We start from the raw sequence: 25,602 nt of genomic DNA on the forward strand, positions 1-25,602 counted from the left end.
TGGAGTCAGACTGGTTTTATTTCTAAAGTAGGAATTTATAAAATGCCGCATTGACTGTCTACATGTTGTTCACTTTTTGAACAAAATAGAACATAAATCGGCAAATACAAATTCACCCACAGATTTACATTAGTGCACGCGGGGCGGGGGAGCGGAAGAAGGAGGAGAGGGAGAGTTTTTTTTCCCCTATTCATTTGTGGGATATAGGAGTCGCCAGCTGGCCAGGATTTCTTGCCCATCCCTAGTTGCCCTTAAGGTGGTGATGAGCTTCCTTCTTGAACCACTACAGTCCTCCTGCTGTGGGGTGACCCACAATGCTATTGGGGAGGGAATTCCAGGATTTTGACCCAGCAGTGAAGGAACAGCAATATATTTCCAAGTCAGGATGGTAACTGGCTTGGAAATGGTGGTGGTCCCATATGTCTGATGCCCTTGTCCTTCTAGATGTAAGTAGTAGCAGGTTTGGAAGGTGCTGTCAGAGGATCTTCAGTGGATTTCTGCAGTGCATCATGTAGATAATACACACAGCTGCTACTGACTGTCAGTGGTGGAGGGAGTGGATATTTGCAGATGTACAGCCAGGAAGGCTGCTTTGTCCTGGATGATATCAAGCCTCAAGTGTGGTTGGAGCTGCACTCATCCAGGTAAGTAGGGAGTATTCCATCACGCTCTTGATTTGTGCTTTGTAAATGACAGTCAGGCTTTGAGGAGTCAGGTGGTGAGTTACTTGTCACAGTATTCCTAGCTTCTGGCCTGCTCTTCTAGCCACTGTTTATGTGGTGAGTCCAGTTGAGTTTCAGGTCAATGTAATCCCCAGGATGTTGATAGTGGGGGATTCAGTGATGGTAACACCCCCGAATGCCAAGAGGTGGTAGGCAGATTATCTCTTATTGGTGATGGTTATAGCCTGGCATTTGTGTGGTATGAACATCACTTGCCACTTGTCAGCCTGGATATTGTCCATGTCTCGTTGCATGTGAACCTTGACTGCTTCAGTATCTGAGGAGTCACGAATGGTGCAGAACATTGCACAATCAATCATCGGCAAACATCCCCACTCCTGACCTTATGATGGAGGGGAGGTCATTGATGAAGCAACTGAAGATGGCTGGGCTAGGACACGACGCTGACGAATTTCTGCAGAAATGTCCTGGAGCTGATGGTTGACTACCAACAACCATGACCATCTTCCTACGTGTCAGGTATGACTCCAACCACTGGAGGGTTCTCCTCCCTCCCCCCCCCCCCCCCCCCCCGATACCCACTGATTGCAGTTTTGCTAAGGCTCCTTGATGCCATACTCTGTTGAATGCAGGCTTGAAATCAAGGGCAGTCACTCTCACCTCACCTCTGGAATTCAGCTCTTTTGTCCATGTCTGAACCAAGGCTGTAATGAGATCAGGAGCTGAGTGGCCCTGGCAAAACCCAAGCAAGGCGTCACTGAGCAGGTGCTGCTTGATAGCACTGTTGATGCCACCTTCCATCACCCCACTGATGATAGAGAGTAGACTGAAAAGGCAGTAATTGACTGAGTTGGATTCGTCTTGTTTTTTGTGTGCAGAACATAATTGGGCAATTTTTCACATTGTCTGGTACATACCAGTGTTGTAACTGTACTGGAACAGCTTGGCTAGGGGAGCGGCAAGTTCTGGAACACAAGTTTTCAGTACTATTGCCAGAATGTTGTCACGGCCAGTAGCCTTTGCAGTATCCAGTGTCTCCAACCATTTCTTGATATCACATGGACTGAATAGAGTTGGCCAACGGCTGCTACCTGTAATGCTGGGGACGACAGGAGGCGGCCAAAACGGACCATCCATCCAGAACTTCTGGCTGAAGATTGCTGCGAATGCTTCAGCCTTGTGTTTTGCATGATGTGCTGGGCTCTGTCATCATTGACGATCAGGATATTTGTGGAGCCTCCTTCTCCAGTGAGTTGTTTAATTGTTCACTGCCATTCACAACTGCATGTGGCAGCACTGCAGAGCTTAGATCTCATTTGTTGGTTGTGAGATTGCTTAGTTCTGTCTATCACTTGCTGCTTCTGCTGTTTGGCGTGCAATTAGTCCTGTAAAGTCGCTTCACCAAGTTGACACCTTATCTTCAGGTATGCCTGGTCCTGCACTCTCCACTGAGCCAGAGTTGATACCCTGGCTTGATGGTAATGATTGAGGGATCTGCCAGGCCATAAGGTTACAGATTGTGCCAGAGTACAATTCAACTGCTGATGGCCCACAGCGTCTCATGGGTGCCCAATTTTGAGTTGCTAGATCTGTGCGAAGTCTGCCCCATTTAGCACAGTAATAGTGCCCAACAACATGGAGGTTGCTCTCAATGCGAAGGCAGGGCTGTGTCTCCACAAGGACCGCATGATGGTCACTCTTGCCGATACTGCCATGGACAGATGAAACTGCAGCTGGAAGATTAGTAAGAATGAGGTCAAGTATGTTTTTCCCTCACCCCCTGCCGCAGATCCAGTACAGCAGCTGTGTCCTTCAGGACCCGACCAGCTCGACCAGTAGTACTGCTGAGCCACTCTTGGCAGTGGACATTGAAATCCCTCACCTAGAGTGTATTTTGTGCCCTTGCCATCCTCAGTGCTTCCTCTAAGTGTCGCTCAACATGGAGTAGTCCTGATTCATCTGCTGAGGGTAAATGAGTAAGAGCGTGCAAGAGAGGGACCATGAGAGTGCGTTGTGAGGGAGAGAGGGGGAAAGAGTCTGTATCACTTTCAATCATTTGGATTTTGAAAGTGTCATAAAGCAAAGCTGATTGCCCTTATATCATTGATACTATTTGAATATTCAGCTCAGTGGGTGACCTTTGGACTAGAATTCCAGAAGCCCAGGCTAATGTTTTGGAGACAAAGATTCAAATTCCACCATTGTAGATATGATCTCTGAAGTGGTCAGTTAATGATTCTGTGTAACCACTAGCAATTATAAAAACCCAATCAGGTTCACTAATGTCATTTAAGGAAAAAAGTCTAAATCCTAAGCCAGTCTGGCCTACTTGTAACTCCAGACCCACAGTGACGTGGCTGATTGTCAACTGCTCTCTAAAGGTGGTCAAGAAGTTGCTCAATGCCAGGATAATTATGAATGGGTAATATCTACATTCCCCAACTACTTATAAATATATTGCCAATAGAAAAAGCTGCTACCACGATGCCACAGTTGTTTTGTATCAGTAAACTATCCATAAATAAGCAGACAAAGACAGGGATTAACAAAATGGAGGAGAGGTCAGCCTAACAGGGAGAGAAAGCAATCTGTCTGACAGTTTCTTGCAGTGTGCCTATTTTGTTTTTATTACTCAAGATACCAATTTACAAAGGTTTCTATGCATCCTCCATCAGTACCAGTACCAAGACTAACTTTAATGAATTCTAGTCAACAAAGGTCAACCACAGGTACCTGAATGAGAAGGGTTTAAGAGAGGGATATAGACTAAATGCAGGCAATTGAAACTAGCCGAGAGGACACCATGGTCAGCATGGACCAGTTTGGGCCGCAGGACCTGTTTCCATACTCTATGACTCTATGCAAGTGGCTTTGGATAGTGGAAAAACAACTTACATTATTTTTTCTTGGAATGAGTATTTCACTCAAATGAATCTAAGAATGAAACGTGAAGCATTTACATCATAGCTGATCGATTGTCTCCACAATGCCATTTTCCTTTTCCTCCAATATCATTTGACACCAGAAATCTACTGATTCCTGTTTTGAAACTGCTCAATGATTAAGCTTCCACAGTCCTCTGGGATAGAATTCATCAGACTTACCATGCTAAGTGAAGAAATTCCTCCTCCCGTCAGGCTTAAATTACCTGCCCCATATCCTCAGATTGTGTATCTGGTTCTAGAATCACAAGCCAAAGAAAACAATCTATCTATAATCGGGAGATAGTGGGAACTACCGATGCTGGAGAATCTGAGATAACAAGCTGTGGCTGGATGAACACAGCGGGCCAAGCAGCATCAGAAGAGCAGGAAAGCTGACATTCTGGGAGTCAACTCTTAAGGGCCGCGACTCAAAACATCAGCTATCCTGCTCCTCTGATGCTGCTTGACCTGTGTTCATCCAGCCCTACACCTTGCTATTTATAATCGGCTCTGGTATGCCCTGCAAGAATTTTCTAAGGTTTAAGATCATCTCTCATTCTTCAAAACTGTATTGAATATAGATCTAGCTTCCTCAATCTCTTCTCATTAAACAATCCTTTTATACTAGGGCTTAATCTGGTGGATTCCTGTTGAACTCCCTCAATGACAAGCACATCCTCCATATTTTTCCAGAAGCATTGCAATTAAGATTGGTAACATGATGAGATGGTATTACAGTTTCTCCAAACTATAATGTTGCGTTCATACTTTCAGTGTCAGTTATAATTGCTCATTCATATTCCAACATGCTTTCTACAGGCTGAAAGTTAAGACATCGCACACACACTTGAAATTATTTTGCAAGATGAGAAGCCTGTTTTGCAATGCCTCATATGTCATTAAAGGCAAGTTTAAATTAGCATCATGCCTGTTAGTGAATGAAGAAGAGACAACTTCATTGTATAGACTTGGGTGCTAGGACATTTTTTAAACTAATTGGCATGCAAGTTAGACATTCCACATTTTCTACAATAACTAAATCTACATCTTAGCTCTTACTTTCTTTCATCCTCCCTTTTTCCTCCCTCAACCACAATGACCTGCCCAACATCATTTGTCACGATTAGCAGGTGGCAAAGACACATACAGTGACCACCTCTTTTGTTGATCTGCAGAGGGGAGATTTTTAAATTCTCTCTCCTTTCAGGGGTATGTTGATGACAAGGCTAGCCTTTGTTGCTCATTTCTAAATTATTCTCAAAACAAGTGGATTGACAAGTCATTTCAGAGGACAGCTGAGAGTCAGCCACATTGCTGTGGCTTGGCAGCCACCAGGCCAGTCCAGCAAGAGCAGATTTCCTTCTTTGCTTAGCATTAGGGTTCCAGTTGGAATATTATGGTCACCATTACTCAGTCTGAAGCTAAACTTATAAACTGAATTTAAATTCCACAGACTGCAAGGTGGGATTCAACTCATGCCCTGAGAACACTAGTCTGTGTCTTTGGGTAGCAAGTCCAGTCACATTACCACGACGTCACAATTTCCCCTTTCACTTTAGCTGCATTAATTACAGCCTGATATAACTGCACCATCTCAGAAGCTGATTCTATTTAGCCATAACAAGAAAATTTGAGAGCACTGAATGCAAAGATAATGGATCCCAATAACTGCTCTAGTGACGAAGACTTTGCTCCATAGCAGATTACACTTTTAACTAAGCTATTCAGTCCAGCTACAGAGCTGGAATCTACTTAACCTTGAAAATTGTTCAGGTTTGTCTTGTCCCAAGCAGCAAGTTCAATTTTACTCATTACCATCTCAAACAAAAACAGAAACTGCTGGAGAATCTCAGCCAGTCTGGCACCATCTGTGAGGACACAGAACTGAAGAGGAGTCACCCAGCTAAAAACGTTAACTCTCATTCTTTACCGCACTTTTGTTGTTTTCTGTTTTTGTTTCAGATCTCCAGCATTCACTGTTTATTCAATTATGTTATTACTTTTCCAGTCTTATGGACAGTGCATTTACTTAAACCAATTGACTGACACTCTCAGTTGGGATTCTAAGATCATGTAGCTCCAGATCTCTTCATAGTACTGGTCTAAACTGGGCAAAGAAGGTGAATTCCAGATTTCAACAAAGTACATAGCTTCCCTTAATGTAAAGGCAGTTTTTGTTTCAGCATAGCACTAGGAAGCTCAAGCAAAATGGAACTCAATGAGTATCAAGGAAGAACGCTCCTCTACCTGGATTCTATAACTTGGAAAAAGTAAAAGACGGTGACTGCTGGGAGACATTAATCTCAGATCTGGGCCATCTCTGTAGGAGTGCCTGAACCCTCTTTCGCTGCTTTAATGGCCTAACCTCAAATCATAAAGGTCAGAGGTGGGGACATTTGTTGATAATTGCAAAATGCCTAGTACCATTCACAACTCCTCAAATACTGAAGCAGCCTGTACTTGCATTTGACAAGACCTCAATAACATTCAAGCTTGGGCTGATAAGTGGCAAGTAAAACTCAAGCCATACAAGTACCAGGAAATGTCCAACGCCAACAAGACAGCCTACTTTATCATCTTCCCTTGATCAGCATTATTACCACCAAATCTGCCACCAAAATCTAGGTCATCCCTGACTAGAACATTAGCTGCATCAAACATATAATACTTTGGCTACAAGAGCAGGTTAGAACCAGAGTATTTTGCAGCAAATGGTACATTCACCTTCCAACTTCCCATAGTCTCTCCAGCATCCACATGGTACAACAGTACAACTGAAAATCCTCCACTTGCCAGGATGATTGCAGCTCTAACAGCATGCCTGAACATTCAGGTTGCATTTGCATTTCAGGTCACTTTACAACCATACCTCTGGAATGGCCATCACGCAGATTTATTTCTATTTCAACTTCTCCATCCTGATATGAATGCCGCATTTATTCAGATAAAAACTCTGTCATTTTTCCCCTCCTCTGACTTGTTTCTTGATTCACTTATGTTTACATTGTGTGTGTGTCACCTTGGCAATTTTTTCCCCATATCACTGATTTGCATGGTCACCTTGCCCTGTACTTTCAAATTTCCGTATCTCCCTCAACTCGCCCCACCAATGCCCCCCAGTCATATAACTACCAACACTTCACTTTAAAGCCCTCTGTACAGCTGAGATACTTGATTAGAGATGACATATGTCCAAGTGCAGTTCAAAAAGAGGCTTTCATAGTGGCATAGCTTCTCTTCTTCAATACTGGTGCAAACGTTGATCGATCAAAGCCCATTTCCCTCAGCCAACCTTTGACATTGCAAAATAATTCTTTAACATGCCACAAATTCACTGAACTTTTAGTTAGCAAATGACAGTGGCTGCAAGACAACAGTTGTAAGGTGCATTTTGCAAACCTCTCTTGATTACCTGTTGCTGGATATCATTTGTGCAGCTTGCCAGGTTAATGCATTATTAATGCAACTCCTGATTGTAAACTCAAAAACTTGAGAACTGTACAAGAGAAAGAACAATTGAGGCTCTGAAGTCCCTGCTCATCTGTGTGACCTCATGTTATACCGGGCGTACATATCCATTAATTGAAAAGCAGAATACTGTGGATACTTTCACAGAATCCCTACACTGTGGAAACAGGCCCTTTGGCCCAGCAAGTCCACACTGACCCTCAGCGCATTCCACTTAGACCCATCCCCCTAATTTACACATCCCTGAACACTACGAGAAATTTAGCATAGCCAATCGACCTAACCTGCGCACCTCTGGACTGTGGGAGGAAACCCACGCAGACACGGGGAGTGTGTGCAAACTCCACACAGTCGCCAGAGGATAGAATTGAACCTGGGCTCCTGGTCTGTGAGGCAGCAGAGCTAACCACTGTGCTGTCCTGACTCAAGAAAGGTCACATATCTCAGACTTGAAATGTTTTTTCTCTTTCTACAGACCCTGAGCTGTATCCAGCACTTCCCATACATGCCAACTAACTTACCTGAAAGTTTCCCATAAACTTATGCTATAAAATTTATTAGAAGTTAATAATCATTGACATTTTGAAATACTGTTTTCTTTTCTCGAGTTGAGCCTTTACATGTAACTGTGTTACAGATTAGAGAGAAAACAGCACTAGATTTCTGACACTAGGTGTCATTTGAGCAATTGGAGTTGGAATCAAGGCAGATCATTAATAGAAAACTCAGATGAGGATACTGAAGTTTGTGCAATAGTAAAGGACAAAACAAGCAGATCTTTTGAGCTATTAAATATTTGCTCAAGTTTTCTTTAAGATCAACTAAGGTGTGTTTTTGCCGTGCCATGCAAGTTTTAACGCTATATAGAACTTCCACTATGTTTGACATAACGTAATCACAGAAAAATAATTGAAGCTCCTCCTTCCACATACTTACTCCTAACTAGAACATCACTGACTTGACAAAACTCTAGTTCTAAGAGGTTTAAAAAAAACTTGAACTCTTGTCAAAACTGAAAAAGCAAGGGACTAACAGAGTCAAAACAGCAGGAAAATAAACCAATATGTAGCCTTGAGTTTAGAAGCATATTACCAAGCAGCACACCACCTGAGTTTGACAGCTGATAAGGTGGTACATTGAAATTTATTGTTCCAAGAAGGGCTGCCTTTCATAGCACTCAAGGCCTGGGAGAGAAATTGTGGGATCTGGTGCTTCCTCAGTATTCAGGCCAGATTAACCACTCCTTTCTTCCCAACATTCTTCTGCAAATCACCTTTGCGATGATCTATTTAATAAGTTAATACAACACAGAAGGGAGCTATTCAGCTTTACAAGTCTATGCCAATGCTTTCAGAATGAAATCCAGTTCTACTAAGAACCTCTGCCCCTTTCCTCATTCTTTCCTTCAAGTACTTATCCAATTGTCTTTTGAATCTTAAACTTATCTGTATCTGTAACCACCATATTATCAGGGACAGGTGAACTGAAAATCCTGACCACTCTGCATAAATGTTTTTGATTGTGTTACTTCTACTTCCTTTGATAATCAAATGAATTTAAATTTAGGCCATTTGATTATAGATCCTTCACTGATTTGAAACAGATTCTATTTATTCTCGAACTTTATAATTTTACTCATCTGTATCATTTCCCTCAGGTTTCCTGGTTCTATAGAGAAACCCCCAGTTTCATGGTGCTGTACCAGCAAACAACATCGAGTATATGACAGCAAAGTCCTACAGAAATGGAAAATCAATAATAAAACCAGGAAATGCTGGTAACATTTAATAGGCCAGGGAGCATGCTTCAGGTCCACAAAATAAACTAGCTCTTATAAAAAAGGGTCACTGACTTCTGTTCACCTGCAGATATGCTAAGCAGTTCCAACTCACCCCATTTCTACTGGGGTGAAAATAACACCCTTTGCTAAACTTGCAGAAAGCATTCAGATTTTTATGAACTTCTGATTTCCCAGAAAAGCAGTGGTCACAGATCTGGTTTAGTAGTTGGTAAAACATTAAATATGAATTTCAACAAAAAGAAAAGAAATGAAGAAGACAAATTGCCGAGTAAAAGTGTCAAAACAAAGTTTTTAATAGCACTTATTAAAAATGAGTAATAAGAATTAAGCAGAAGAGCTAACGAGTAAAACTAATATTGTTGTTTCACTTAATCAGACCTTACAGACCAGGTCCCAAAGTCCTGGCCACTCATGAGTGAAGATGAAAGAGGACTGGGTCAAGCTGAGGAGTTTGGGACAAGTAACACCAATAATGCATTTACCTCCTTGATGGGGCACTCACTGAGCTGGTCTCAGCAGAATTCATAAGGAAGTGAGATTCTGAAGCTGGTTTGCTTTCAACCTGGGTTTTCTTTCTGTCTCAGATGTAAAAAATAACTAGGACCAGAACCAGTCTGAGACCTGACTTCATTCAAGGCATTGGTAGCTTGGAAAACATTCTACTTAAGGTGCAGTGCTGAACAAGAAGTTGCAAGAAGAATTTGGCTGATCTTTCGACCCTCTCCTATGGCATTCTCAGGAACCTTAAGTTTTATTTATTTACCAACCAGAATCAGGATATCTTTTTCTTTTTCCAGTATTCTGATAATACTATACATGCATCAACTATCAGTATTTTACATTGTTATTTTATGTATTATTGATTATCATGAAAATCCCCCACTTAACTTGGAAATGCCAAAATTATTTCCAATTTCTTCTCATTTCACCCCTTTTGGAAATTCAAGTAATCTTCACCTCCCCCCCGACTACCTTTCAACAGTTTCAAAGAGATAATTATTTTCAATTTTGCACCTTCAACAATTCGGACCAAGAAAGGGGTTTTGTGGTTTCCCTGTGGTAGGGGAGTAGGGTGGGCGGAGAAGCTGGTGGGGTGGGCGTTACTCACTGTAACCTACTAACATACAAGGATGGAGGTGGCTGCGCAATTTTTATACTCTACTTCACCTGCATTATCATGGTGTTGGTTGAAGGCAGCTGCCAAGTTACATCGTCTTGATCAAAACTGTTTGTGGTCTGGGGGTAGGATAGGAGATGGCAAAGAATTAGGAAAAAGGGGGGTTTCATTTACGCCATTAAATCTATTGACAAATCTCATTAGATGGGGATAATTAGGAGGCTGCATCCAGAAGTTTACCATCAAACTGCACATCATACCAGCAGGGCACTTCTCAGACATTGTATGACATCCCTTATAGGTTTGCCTCCACTTATAAATTTGTGTGGAAGGAAATAACCATTTGGGAACTCCGTCAATAGTATTGGTGAGTTTTCATATCAGCAAAAGGAAAACAATGCACTTAATGAAAAAAAATTATTCCAACATTACAAGTTAACTTTGGAGACTACAGAAATCTAGCAACCCTGGACATTTATTTCACAGGAGGGGACTACCACTTGATGCCCTCAATGCCAGGAAACAGCAAGTCACACAAAGTCACTACTCCACCCACCCCTCCCTCACCACAAAACACCACAAGTTAATATGGACTTAAAACAAAGTAATGTTTATTAATCACTGAAAATTACATCAGAATGCAAAAAACCGTTTTAATTCAATGGATGCTAGTTACCACCTAATAAATTAACTGCTCAATGACATAAACACAGGCTTTACTTTCCACGAGATACATCAGTGAAATAGGTCCAAACTAGAGGACAGTTGGCGATTTTGGGACACAGCAGTGAAAATATTTTCACTTCAGACTAGAAAAGTTGTCATGCAAATGAAAATGTTAACTTTTCCCCTTTCCAAGTCAGCTGTAAATATCTCCCCAAACACCAAGCAATCTCATTAAGGATACTATCGCAAACCTGCAAGTCAGTAGCATGATCAATATATGTCAAAAGTTACAAGGTAACATGAAACTTCTCTGTTCATTTCGTTTTTAAAACAAGTGCAGACAAGCAAAGAAGATAACTATACAAAAAAAATAGACTAAGCAATGGATAATGCTCACCGAGAACAGCATCGTTTACCAGCATAACACTTTTATATTCTCAAGGAATGGGATTAATTGATGCAAGCTAGCACATGCATAGACGTAACAACTTAACTGACTGCCCCTGTTCAAAATATGAAATTCTTAAAATTAGAAGGCTAAATCTCAAAAGCAAATGACAAGTTTTAAAATGCTGTTTTGCAATTAACTAACTTTTAGAAATCTGAACTAAATCCTGTACGAAAAGAAAAAAGATGAGCTAATCTATCTGATAACTATATTAACGCTATGTCCATTCATAAATCTGAATTAAACAAAAAACTACTGATGCCGATCAAACGAAAACAGAAACTGTTGGAGAAACTCAGATCGTCTGGTAGAAACAGGGTCGCTGGACTTGAAACGTTTGCTTTCTCTCCACAGATACTGCCAGACCTACTGAGTTTTTACAACAATTTGTTTTCATTTAATAAACCTGAGCACTTGTTTAAAAAAAATACTTACCAGTAGCAATGTTTTGTGTATGCCATTTTTGAAATTCAAATTCACTGGTAATTGTTTCCTAACGATGGTATCTCAGAACACAAAAAGAAAATCCCTATGGGTACTCAAATGAACTGCAAGTACTTTAAGGTTCATGACTGGTTAGACAAAAGCTTCCTTACCACCTACTAATTTGCAGAATTATCACTGTGTAACACAGATGGGAGTCAAACAGACAGTTTATGAAAAAGCTGCACATTCTGGAATGTGTGTTTATATTGTTCAAAATGCAACATGATCATCTTTCATTCCATCAATGTTGATATTTGAGGCCCTGAAGGTAAAATACATTGTCAACCAGCACAATACATCATCCACTGTATATTACTTTCAATTTGATCCATAATTATATAATAATTTATACAATTTTATTGCTATTTTTCCTGCAACAGGAATTATACAGAACAGAATAAGTTATTAAAATTAAGAAAAGCACAGAGAACAGTGTAAAAGCAATTGCCGGACAAAACAAAAATGGGGGTATTACTTAAACTTTAAAACTTTAGTACTTTTTAATTAAGAGGAGAGTCTGAATTTGCTGCATATATGCACATATGGACATGGAAACAGAGACTTCTATTCAAAGAAAGGTTACAAAAGAAAAAATAAAAAAAATTTAGGAAAAAAGGTAGGTAAGTTATTTTGTAGGGGATCGCTCCAGGTAACGTTATTACCAGCCCAGGGTTAATTTCCAACATTTTGTTGAAAGCCTTACCTCTTTTCTTCCCTTGCTCGCTGCTGTTCTTCTTGTCGCAAAGTCTGAATCATTATGGATTCTGTAACACCTGTTGACATGCCGCCTAAACTGCGGGGGATAGAACGTCGACGAGTAGAAGTGCACAGGGCTCCTCGCTCCTCTTCTAAACCGTAACGACCTTTTGATGTTACCGCGATGGCTGTCTTCTCTCTTAGTGGCCTTGTATACAAAAGAAGTTGCAATCAATGATGTAGAAATAACAGCATAAAGTGGACTTTAGGAGTTAATAATGGAGAAAGTCATCCTGTTAGTTTCTATGGCCCAATCTATGCGTAAACCTACTTGTTTCAAACCTTAAAATTTTATTAGGAATTTGTTCAATGAGACTGCCCATTGCAACAATGCAAGAACTATTTATTGCTGCACCATAAATAGACACATATATACATATATGCATAAATGCATATCCAGTGACAATATTCAAGAAAAGAGAAGAGACATTGATGAAAAGTAGATGACTTTGAACAAGACAGATTTTTGGAAGAGTACGTTGATATACTGTGCCTATTCTTAAAAGGAAGTTGGAGGCCTGGTTTGGAAAAATGAGGAATATATATTCAAGGACAGAATATATTATTGCAATTGTAGGAATATAAAGAATGTTGCTCAAATTAAGGCAGGAGTAAATAACAGAAAAAAAAACACACAAATTGACATTTTGTTTTGCACTAGATCTTTTTCTAATTGCCCAATTTTATTGCGCTTGTATTTAAAAATGAAAAGCTCCAGTGAAATGTTACTTATAGGAACAGGACTTGGGCACCAAGCAACCATGCTGGATCATTTATGGATTTTTACTGAAAGAATCAGCCTCAGAAATTTCGACAGCCTTCCTCTATCCTATCCTAGTAAACGGTCAGTTTGGTGCCCAGCCAGTAAACTAAAGATTAAGAGACTTCAATCCATGAAAAACAAATAAATAATAAAGCCAGGATATCATCTTCCAGGCTTTCGTCGTGTATCTCTAAGTGCATCTACAAGAAATAAAATGGAAGGAAGGTTTCAGACTATGGCAGAAGCAGCTGTACAAGAGCAGGACTAATCCACCACCATAATTCTGACAGAGGAAGTACTTTTATTTTCTTTAAGGCACTCTGCATTCTGCGTTTCCATTGATTCATGATGTCAATAATTTGACTGAAGCCGTGAACCACTGTCGCACATTACAAAGTGGTTCCACATGTCTGTCATCGGAAGAAAACTTATAAAATATCAACACTTTTCATCTTGTATAAATTGAAGCTTTAGAACAGCACATATCGAATTTGAAGTTTTTGTTTCAGTTGTTAGATATTCAGCTTCCAAGACTGAGTTAAGTAGCTCATAAACGGGGAAATAATTTTTGGTGAGCCTACCCAAGGTAATCCTACTTCACAATAATTTAAAGGAAATCAGAAGTAGGTGAGAACTGGACTTTAGCCTCAAATCAAAGAAGCCACATATTGAATGGCAGAACAGGTTGTGGGCTAAAAGGCATACTTCTGCAGCTAATTAACTTACCAAATCAGGCATAGTTAGGAAATGGAATACTATGGGTTAACCCACCACAATAACACAGCAAAGCTACACAGCAATGAACAGAAAGTATGTGTATCATGTTTTTATAACTAGATTGAAAATCAACTTCAAATCATGATATTAGGAGTTAAATGGTCAAAAAGTATTTTGGAAAGTGTACAAGTACCAAGATTCTATAAATCAGCAGGCTGGGTTTCATGTACTAGGGCTTATCACAAAGCTTATGATGTGGATTTCATTACATTGGGACAACAAACCGAACCTACATTTTGAAATAAATTTCAACATGAAGTTTGTAGTTAATGATACATATAATACATACAATAGATAATAATAGATCATTCAAATCAAATGGTATTACTTATGGAAAATGGGCTTGCTCTTTGGTGTTACCAAATTTGACTATCTTGTACTTTACCAACAGTGCAGGCATTTGGCAAGAGAATTTTTAAAAAAAAAAAAATGCTCCCTCTCGACATCTTCATCGGGCTACTTAAAACAAGAGCCTGGCAAATGGCTCTGTCCTGTTTTGGTTCCACTAACAGAATTCGTAAATATCGAGTAAATGTCTTTTGGAAAATAGGCTCACACTTGAACAGGAAGAAATTTAAGACCACTGAATATTTCTTAATTACACACCACACGGATAGTACAGCATATTAACCCATCCAGTTGTCCAGATTTATTTAAACAACATTCCTATTGCTTCTGTTCAAATTCTTTCAAATCATCTTTAGATTAGAGCAGATGACCATTCACACTGAAAATGTGTAATTGTGATGTTCAATATTCTTGCCTGTCCAGATCTTGCCTCTACCCTTGTATGTCCTGAACTTCTCACCAAACCACAACTCTCAGGATACCAGAAGCCAAACTAGAGCACAATCCTACCTTGGTTATGGTGAAGGGAAATGCTACTTAAAGTATAATCTATTTCTCAAGTTACACTGGCATGACACAACAGCAAGTCAAATGTAACAACAGCTAATAGACAACTGCAGTGAAATTTGAGGGGCTAAGTCCAGCAATCCAGAAGCAGTAACTTTAAATTTCTGCAAAGTTCAAAAAAAAAGTTAAATTGTACCAAATGTCCAGAAAAAAATACTGCTACTTTCCAAATCAAGCTGAACAGTTTTTTCCATTGCCTTTGGGTACAATTTTCCACAATTCCCATACCTGCAGCTACATAATGCTGCACTTATGGGACAAATCCTACATCATTAACAACTATACTTATCAGCCTGCGTAACAGAATTCAAGGATTTATCAGGGCAACAAATAACCTTGCAGAGACATTAGCAGTGGGGATAGTGTTTACAAACCAAATCTATGGTAAAAGCTTTCTATGAGTACACCTAAACTATAACTTCAAATTCCATTCCGCTAATAGTTGGCAAATTTTTCTGTATTGACAAAGAGAAATGTAACTAAAAGGTCAAAGAATGGAATACATATTTAACAGCTATCACCAGGGTAGTAAATTCATAGAACAGATCTAATACAGAGGATCTAGACATCAGAGTTCCCTTTGCACTGCCAAGTGATGCAACTCAGAACTGTCTCAGAAGAGTGTCACACTCCACTACAGTACTTTAAATACTTGTTTCTTATTCTTGCGGCCTCCACGACTAACATTAGTTAGCACCACCCACTGGTACTGTGGATTTGTGCCAATTAGGATTGGGTTGAGCTGGTCAAACATATTTTGCCTTGCCTTTTCCTGTGCCAAAGGAAAACAAATGCCGCATTATAAAACTTCTTAACTCAAATTAATAAGTAATCCTAATTTCAAAGTGAAGCAACCCAAAAGTATGAGGATTGGGGAAGTTTGATAGACTTGTAGAGGGAAATTTCAATTATTGCATGAGCAATGGGCTTTTGGATAATTAGGACAAATCAATCTCAGTACGGGTTTTGTCAATGATATCATGCAATGAGTGGACTGTCTGAAAACTCTCAAAGACACAGGGCTATTTATGTTAAAATAACTAGCTTGTTGCTATTGTGGTTTTGATTTTGTTGGACTAAATCAAAGCTACAAAGAGTAGTTTACGAGCAACATGAGAAAAAGGTTCAAACTTTATAGGTGGCCCAAATCTCCATGATATACACCAACGTAGTAAAGATTAAAATGCTTTAAAACTCCAAGTCTCATTAAGGATGCTGAGGTTTTGGAGAGAACACAAATTAGCAGAATGATATCAGGGATAAAAGATTCAGTTACATGTAAGACTAGAGATGTTTCAACATTTCTGTTATCGCACAAATGTTTCAGAAAACTTGCATTTTATATGGGGCCTTTCACAATCCAGAACTTCACGAAGTGCTTCACAGACAACAAAGTACTTTCTTAAATGTCACTGTTGTACTAACTTTCAAAAGGGATATATAGTATGCATATACAATATAATAAAGAAAAAACATCCAGGGATAATGGTGAAAGATTAGGAATGCAGATCTAATAGCACAACACTTTGAGTTGTGGTACAGGTACAGTAGGTCAAACAGTAATCATCTACTAGGATTCTGTGATTGAAACTATATTTTTTCAAGATACACCCAAACAGGTCAAGGACCAAGTGTCTGCTGACACGCAACATCATTCCCACATTAAAAGATAACTCGGACAAAGATTTTATGACAGGGACAAAATCCACCTACAACACAACACAACACACCACCACCACCCTTGCAGCAATTGGAAGGATGTGGCAGGACTGGATTCAGAGATCCAGAAGTCCCTAGCCTGGCAATGAGCATGTCACTCTTGGAAAAGAAACAGGAGACCATTTCGGCAGCTTTTCTCATGGCTGAACAGTCGTCTTCAGGATCCACTCTGCACACCCTACGTGAAGAGGCTAAAAAGGATGCCCTGGAAACAGCCTGCTCTCACATCAACCTGGCTGGAAATCCGCATCCATCGGGGTCATCCACCTGAATAACAAAGTCAAAGTCAATCTCAAAACCTGGAATGTTGGAATCCTCATGGATAATGAGCAAAATAATCAAAATAATCATCTGGAATGAAGAACTGCCCTTGTTGCCTGTGAAATCAGGCATTTCAGCACCTGATATCACTGACCCACATGAGACTCCGAGCAGGCGAAGGGCAACTGGTGAAGGTGGTGGCAATGGCTGCACCTTCTTCCAAAATCCTGAGGATCAACCAAGGATGCATGGAATTATAGTCATGATCAAGAACAAACTCAACCAACTCTGGGAATTCTGTTGGCATCAACAATTGCCTCAGGACTCTCCTTCTACAACTTTCCAAGAACTAGCAGGCAACAGTGATGAGTGCCTATGCACCAACCCTTAAATGGCACAGATGATACCAAAAAAGGTTTCTATTCTACCCTGAACATTTATTCACCAACATCTCCAAGGAAGATAGAAATATCCTCCTCGGAGACTTCAATAACAGGGTTGGAAAGGACCCCCAACTCCGGAGAGAACCATCAGAATGTAAGGAGTCAGGAATTGCAACTTCAATGGGATTCCCCTCCTCACCAAACACGCTATTTTGCTAAAAAGACAAGTTCACATGATTCACAAGGCACATGATCGACTGTGTCATCATTTGATCCCAGGACCAAAAGGATGTCCTCATGACAAAAGTGACGATCAGTGCAGAAGGCTAGCAGTGCTAAATTGCCTGTAGTGTTCAGGGGTGTGTGGGTTATAGGGGAATGGGTCTGGGTGGGATGCTTCAAGGGGCTGTGTTGACTTGTTGGGCCAAAGGGCCTGTTTCCACACAGTAGGGAATCTAATCTAATCCAAAAAGACTGCTGGATACAGGAAATGACAAGCAGTGGTCGACGTCCATCAAATGCCATCAGATGAGCTGAAGATGAAGAAACCGCCAAAAAAAAAAACTTCAACACTGAGTGCGTTCAAGAGCTGAGCAGACTAACGATTTCCAAATAACGTCATCACCAAATTCGGCAAAGAACTCATCTTAATAGGAAAGAGAAAACTTGGACAGAGCTGAATGCAGTCATCATCTCATGCTGTGGAGAAACTGTCTGCTATAAGTCTCGGAAACATGAAGACTGGTTTGTTGAGAATGACCACATTATCCAAGGATGCATCAACAAAAGGAAGAAAGCTCTCCATACCTGGCAAAACAACATCAGTCAGTCAAAAAGGAGGAGATCTCAAACAGCAAAGGCAAAGTTACAAAGCAGAACTGGGAAAACAAAGCACCAATAGTGGACCAAGAAAACCGAGGCGCTGTAATGCGTTACTGACGAGCACAACACCCAGAGTCTCTTGAGTGGCACCAAAACAATATACACACCCAACACCATTGGCCTCAAACTGATGTGGTATAATGCTGGGCCCCATTTGAAAGACAGGGGAAATGACCAACGGACAGAACACCTCAAAAGAACTCGAACTGTGATACAATTGTTGATGAGTATGTGTTGGAGGAAATTCGCCAACTCCCCATCAAAAATGATATTGGACTCCAACATAGTGTGGCAGAAGTTGAAGCTGCCATTAGACACAAGAAGACTGGAAAAAGACGCTGGGGTATACAGGATTCCAGTGGAGATTTTCAAACTTGGAGAAAGAGAGCTTACTCCTCCTGTCCATCAAATTGACATGCCCACAAGGTCCCTCACCGATCTTTACAGATGCACCATTGAAAGCATACTGTCCATAATGGGTAAATAATGGTCTGCTCTGGACCGTTAGAAACTACAGAAAGTGGTGTGCACAGCCCAGACCATCACAGAAGATCCAGAGGAAAGCCGGAACATGAAATTTGTAAACTAGCAAAACAGCACAACAGATCAGGTGCAACTTCAATCCTTAGAAATTCTTAGAGTCAAATCAGTAGAGAACAAATTTTCCAAAATTAGTAAAGCATTAACACCTGCAAGCAGACAAAGCAGCAAAAACAGATCTTTCATCAGCAAGATTAAAACCCATTAAAATGGATAAAAAGCTAGCCAAATCTAGAAAGAAAAATTTCAATGGGGGAATAGAAATTTAATTTGTGAATCTTGCCAAGTATCATACGTTGCTAAATTGCCCATGTGTCAAGTATAGGTTGAGGTCATATCAAAGCCCAGACATCAGTAGAAAAAAGGTTTGGCTTAAGGCAAAGCAGACTTCAGCCTGGGATTCAGTATACTAAACAGCAAGAGACTGAACAGCAGAACTGTCATGTTAACCATTACGTAAAATGCAGTTAAGCAGAGCATCATAGCCATAACAGGTGATTCCATGAAACTGTCAGAATTCCAGTTTAAAAGGAACAAGTAAAAATAGAGAATTAAAAAGACTTGAGAAAATGGAAGTATGTTCTGTTTAGGAAACTTTCACTTGTACAGTGAACTAAAATATAGCCACCATATTGGGGAAGGGTGACGATGGGGATAAAAAGATGGGAAAGCAAGAAGGTGCAGAAAGAAAACGGAACTTATTTGGGAGCTATCTACTCAAGACAGACAGACAGTTGCTAATGCAATTACAAGAACACATCAATAATACGGCACATATTGGCTTTATAGAAGGATATTTACGGAGCAAAATGTAGAATCAAACAGTTCTCATGTTGCAGGCTTATTGAATCATTTCAATGTAGGTAACTTGATTCAAAAACACAGAGTTGAATATTCATGTATGAAACTGTTCCACTGTGATTAACTGCAGTGATCAACAGGATCCAGCTTGAAGTTGTGATCAGATTGACTATACGAAAGATACAAACATAAATATTACAATAAACATGTTTTTATTAAGTTGAGTAACTCAAGCCTGCTCAGAATGAGGTCAGGATCTGCTGCTTATACTTCTAACTCAATGAGGGTGGATAACAAGATAATTTGCCAAGACTGGGGGAAAAAAAAGCTTGAGTTGACACCACAGCTAACCAATTGTAATCTGACCATTTAAAAAAAAAGGAACATCTTACTAACTTTATATTGACAGTAAGGAAAAAACTGAATTAGCCTCAAATTGTGAAATTCAACCAGTCTCACCTTCCTTTTGCTTACCTGGTCCTTCCACCAGCCTCCTCTAACTAGAACTTGCTATATCAATCAATTTCCAGAATTAAGATAAAGATAAAGTTCATACTTCCATGAAACTACATTGTAACAGAACTGGAGAAAAATAAAGCCAGCAACAGAACATTAACTGCTTTCGTAGGATTTTCACCACTCTCTTCATATGGCCCATGCACAAAACCTGCCAAAATCATAAGTCCTCTGGGATTCTCTCCCAATTATAATAGACTATAACCTACATAAGCAAAAATCTAAACTACTGTAGGTGATAAATTAACTGGCTACAATTTCAGAAATTGAAATGCAAACTATAGCTAGAAATAAATAAGGAAAAAAAAAAACTAAACAATGTGTATCTTCCAGTTGCGCATTGACCAAACAGAATAAATCTCACCTCAACATCCTGCCCTCACCTTCATTTGGTCGCTGACTTCTCCCTTCCGTTCCTTGACATCCATTTCCATTTCTGAGGATGGGTTGTTAATGATATCCATTGCAAACCCGAACCCCACGGTTACCATGGCTACAAATCCTGACAAGGACTCTACCCCATTCTCCAGTTTCACATGTTCTGTCACGTCTGTTCTGACCATGCCATCACGTGTGCGTGATGCATCAGAAGTGTCCATACTTTTCCTCAACAGAGGATTGCCTGCTACCGAAAAACCAGGGCCCTCAGCCTGTATGGCCCATCTCCTGCACTTCTGCCATCACTCCTTCCCTTCCACAACATCAGGCTTACTTGTACTTGCTTACCGCCCCACCAAGCCTCTGCAGCCGAAGGACTGTAAGCCAATTTTCATCACCAATGGGCTACCACAGTCAGACATATTCCCCTCTCCTCCCTTACCATATTGCACAGGAACTGTTCCCTCAGGAACACCTGGCCCTCTCTCCCTCCAGTCCCAACACCTCCCCCACAGCCCCCTGGCATCTTCCCATGCAATCGCAGAAATTGCAACGCCGGCCCATTTACCTTCGCACCATTCAAGGCTCCAAACAAACCTTCCAAAATGAAGCAGCAATTTACCCTATACTTCATTCTATTGTATATGCTGTTCAGTGTGGACTCCTTGTACATTGGGGAGTTGAAAAACAGACTGGGTGGCCACTTCGCAGAAGACCCACGCTCTGTCTGTAAAAATGACCCAGAGCTTCCAGTCGCGCGTCATTTCAATAAGTTACCATGCCAGTATTTCTGTTGCAAGCCTGCTGCAATGTTCCAATGAGCCTCAGCACAAGCATGACAAACAGCATTTCATTTTCCACTTGCGGACCCTGCAGTGTCTGGGACACAACATCAAGTTCAATAATTTCACAGTCTGATTCCATCCTTTTATGTATTTCACCCGTACACCCAGTTCTGTTAATGACATGGGATACTTTTAGAACAGCCAACCCATTTTCACTCACACTCAGACCTATTATTACATTGCATGGTTACTTTCAGCACAGACTACTCATTCTCTGCTACTCTCAGCTCTCATTATCACTTATTCAGCCTTGCCTTATCTATCCTAGCCTGTGATTTATTATCCCCTTGGTTACCTACCCCTTTCAAATATATCTCTCTCTCTCTCATTGGGATCAGTCTCCATCTTCCATTCACCTCATCTCCCCCATATGCCTTGCCTTCAGCATGACCAATTTGTTAGCTGCTTCAAGGGTTCAAAACATTAACTTTACTTTCTTCCCACAGATGCTGCCAGACCTACAGAGTTTCATCAGTTCTATTTTTGTTTTAAAACTCATCTTTACGTACTACTTTGCAATTGCAGTTTAAAAAACAAATGTTGACTTTCAATTTTTGCAGTAAGGAGAAAATGTTCCTATTCACCGAAAAAGTAGAGAACCAGAGGAGATATATTTAGAGTGAGTGGTGGAAGAGTTGAAAGATGACATAAGGAAAAACATCTCCAGGCAGCATGTGTTAAGGAGCTAGTTTGGAGGGCTTTTCATTACAATATATGGAAAGTCAAATGTAGTTTTCAAAGAGAAACAAAATCAGATTCTGTGATTAAGCTGCAATTTTTAAAAAAGTGCATGAGTTCAGATTATATGGTAAAATGTGAACAGCAAGTTGGCATTCTTCATCGATATTATTGACATAATAATCAAGTTTAAGTTAGTAAAAACAGAACATTAACTGTTAGTAGCTATGAAATGACATACTGTAGAAAATGTGCACAATAATAGAAAAACAACTGAGTTCAGGGCACATGTAAATGAATCGTTTCAAATGATAACTAAAAATGCAAAAGATAAATGTGACTGTGCCAAACTTTCAAGACCTGAAGTGCTTCAAGGTGAGGCATGAAACTGTGACCTGAAGTGTGTAAATGACAACGCATATTTCTTTCTGCACGTTATAGCTTCAAACACAGACCAACACAAACGTACCCATTTTATTTCCCCAAACGTTATCACTGACGCCATTGTGGGCAAGAAACATAACTCCTCCACCCTACAAAAACAGCAACTTTTATTATGTGACATGATATAAATGGCCTTCCATGTGCTTGTACCTATGTTTTAATGGTTCAGATTAAGTGAAGAGTGAGTTTGAACCATACAATGAAGAGCCAAAATCTTATCCCTGCTTTGTACAAAGACCTATTTTAGTAAATTAGTAATAGGAATGCATGCATTTGCATCCCAAAAACGAGAGATGTAGAGAGTGAAGCAATAAATTTGGCTCAGATTACTGCTCTTGAGCACTTGGCAGAAGCACCGAGTACACTCTGGGTGGGGGCTTCAAGCATCCAGAGTTGCTTGGCAATGCTACCAAGGATTGAGCTAGCCAGGTCCTGAAGGACAGGTGTTTGATTGGGTCTGTGGCAGGCAGTACGGGATCCAACTAGGGTGAAAAATGTGCCTGAGCCCAACTCAATAATCTGCCATTGTCCATGACAGTATTGGCAGGACTGGCTGCCTACACAGCCCTTAAGGAGGCTACATCCAATCTTCACACTAAGTATATTCCTCTATCACACTGTGTGGCACTTTCATTGTGCTAAATGGGATAAATTATCAACTGATATATCAAATCAAAACAGGCATCTATGAGGCACTGCAGGCCTTCAGAATTTTACTCCAATAACACATTCCACCACTCAAATGTTGCCATCAAACCAGGGGACCAACCCGGATTCAATTGAGTGTATGCGCGTATGGCAGGAACTGCACCAGACATACTTAAAAATGAGGTGCAAATTTGACAAAGCTACACAACAGGACTAACCGTGTGCCACATAATGTTGGCATAGAGATTCAGTAGCCAATAAACCAGATCAGAACTCTGCTATCCTGTCACATCCAGTTGCAAATAGTAGTGGGCAATTAAGCAACTTACTGGAAGAGGCTGCTGCACAAACATCAATAATGGCAGACCCTCTTCTATTAGTACAAACAAGGCTCAAGTATTTGTAACAGTGTTCAACCAAATGTACCGAGAGAACGTCCCATGTCAGCTTCCTCTTTGGCATCCCTGATGCTGGGAAGCCCATCTTCAGCCAGTTCAATTCACTTTACTTGATATCAACAAAGTACTGAAGATACAACAAAGATGACAGGTCCTAACAACATTCTGGCAATAGTACCAAAGACCTGATCTCCAGAATGTGCCATACCCCTACCAAAGTTATTCCACTGCAATCACAACACTGCAATCACAACACTGCAATCACAACACTGCAATCACAACACTGCAATCACAACACTGCAATCACAACACTGCAATCACAACACTGCAATCACAACACTGCAATCACAACACTGCAATCACAACACTGCAATCACAACACTGCAATCACAACACTGCAATCACAACACTGCAATCACAACACTGCAATCACAACACTGCAATCACAACACTGCAATCACAACACTGCAATCACAACACTGCAATCACCCCAGCAAATTGGAACATTTCCAGCTATGTTCTGTACCCAAAAAGTAGGAAAAATCCAACCCAGCCAATGACTGCCCTAGCAATCGTCATGAGTAAAGTTATGAAAGAGGTTAGAGATATCAAGCAGCACTTCCTTAGAAATAATATGCTCATCGATGTTCCGCCAGGAGTACTCAAACCCGTGACTGTATTACAGCATTGGTTCAAAACAGAAAAAAAAAGGTGAATTCCAGAGGTAAGGCCATTTTGACAGAGTGTGTCTTCAAAGAGACTGAGCAAAACTAAAGTTTAAGGGAATCAGAGGACAACTCTCCACTTGGAGTTATACCTCACACAAGGAAAACTGGCTATTAGAGAACAGGTGTCGCAGGTGCAGGACAACTCTGCTAGAATTTCTCAGGGTAGGTACTTTTATAGGTTTTTAGAGCAAAACTGTTCAGAGAAGTTATGACATCCTGGATAAGGTAGGATTTCAACTTCTCAATCAAAAATAGGGACACCACAACTGCACAACAAAGCCCTTTAGTTCCTCAGGGCAGATACTTTCTTTTAAAGATAACTGTTCAGAGATGTCATTACACACCACGAGAGCAGGTGGGACATGAACCTGGCTTAGAAGAAGACACTAACACAAGAGCCATATAGTTCCTCAGGGTAGATATTTTTAATAACCTGTTCTGAAATGCACATCTGCAGAGTAAGCAGGACTTCACCAATGAACTTCCTTCAAATCAGATTAGGAGTGTTATCATTTAACCTGGTCTGAAGAAAAGCCCAAGACAAAATGGAAGAGGGAACAGGTGATGATATTAGTTGAAGAATTAGTTAGCTTTGAATTGGTTGTATAAATACGAGGAGCAGTGAACAGTGAACAAGAATTTAATGAAGTAGGACTCATCTGAAATAAAGCTCTCACATAAAAGTATAGAGCAAAGAAATGGGAAGGCAGCAGTTCAGTGGGTTCATCACTGGATTAGTATTCCAGAAAAAAGTTAAAATGTCTTGGACATAAGTTGCTGGAGAAACTCAGCCTTAAGGCTTATAGCATTTGCAGTCCTTTGTTTTGGTGGGAAATGGGTTCCAATCCCACAATAGCATATGGTGAAATCTGAATTCAATAAGAATTCTGTAACATAAAGCTAACCAAATAACAACCAATATAACTACTGTCAATTGTAGTAAAAACCCCATCTGATTCACTAATGTCCTGTAAGGAAGGAAATCTGACATCCTAACCTAGTCTAGTTTAGATGTGACTCCAAACCACAGCAATGTAATTGACTCTCAGCTGCCCCTGGGCAATAAACGTAGGCCTAACTAGTGACAGCCATGAATAAATTTTAAAAAAGAGTTCTTCTTACACATGGTTACCTTTGTGTGTAACAAGAATTGGATGTTTGCTGACCATTGCAAGACAAGTGTATAGTTTTCAACATCATTTGCAACCCCTCAGATACTGAAGCAGCCGAGATTCAAATGCTGACTGGTAGCACATAACATTCATACCAGATAGCAGAAGGCAATGAATAAATGGTTAGACCAGTACCCCATGACATTCAATGGCATTACCACTACCATCCTGAGTCTCCTCACTAATCAAAAATTAAAGTGGACTTACCACACAACTACTGCGCCTATAACATTTGGTCAGGGGCCAGGTATCCTACCGAAAAATGTATGTAAACCTCATTTAATTTTAGTATTAAACTAATGCAGAAACTGCATTATCATGACTCTCCAAAGCCTATCCATCATCTACAAAGCAGGTATGCTGCAATATTCCACATGGTCTGGTTAACTACAACTCTCAAACCCT

The 25,602-nt window shown here is 40.3% G+C and overlaps 1 protein-coding gene across 2 annotated transcripts in view; it reads right to left on the minus strand.

Annotated features, from left to right (window-relative positions):
• The window catches only part of LOC125450914 (uncharacterized protein KIAA2026), an 82,006-nt gene that overhangs the window by 53,128 nt on the left and 3,276 nt on the right, over window positions 1-25,602 (minus strand). For both annotated transcript variants that reach the window (XM_059644530.1, XM_048527299.2), the window contains exon 2: window positions 12,297-12,497. In XM_059644530.1, the coding sequence (XP_059500513.1) occupies window positions 12,297-12,497 (201 nt within the window). The remainder of the gene's footprint in view (window positions 1-12,296; window positions 12,498-25,602) is intronic.

This window comes from Stegostoma tigrinum, chromosome 3 (genome assembly GCF_030684315.1).
Source record: "Stegostoma tigrinum isolate sSteTig4 chromosome 3, sSteTig4.hap1, whole genome shotgun sequence".
Taxonomy (NCBI): Eukaryota; Metazoa; Chordata; class Chondrichthyes; order Orectolobiformes; family Stegostomatidae; genus Stegostoma; species Stegostoma tigrinum.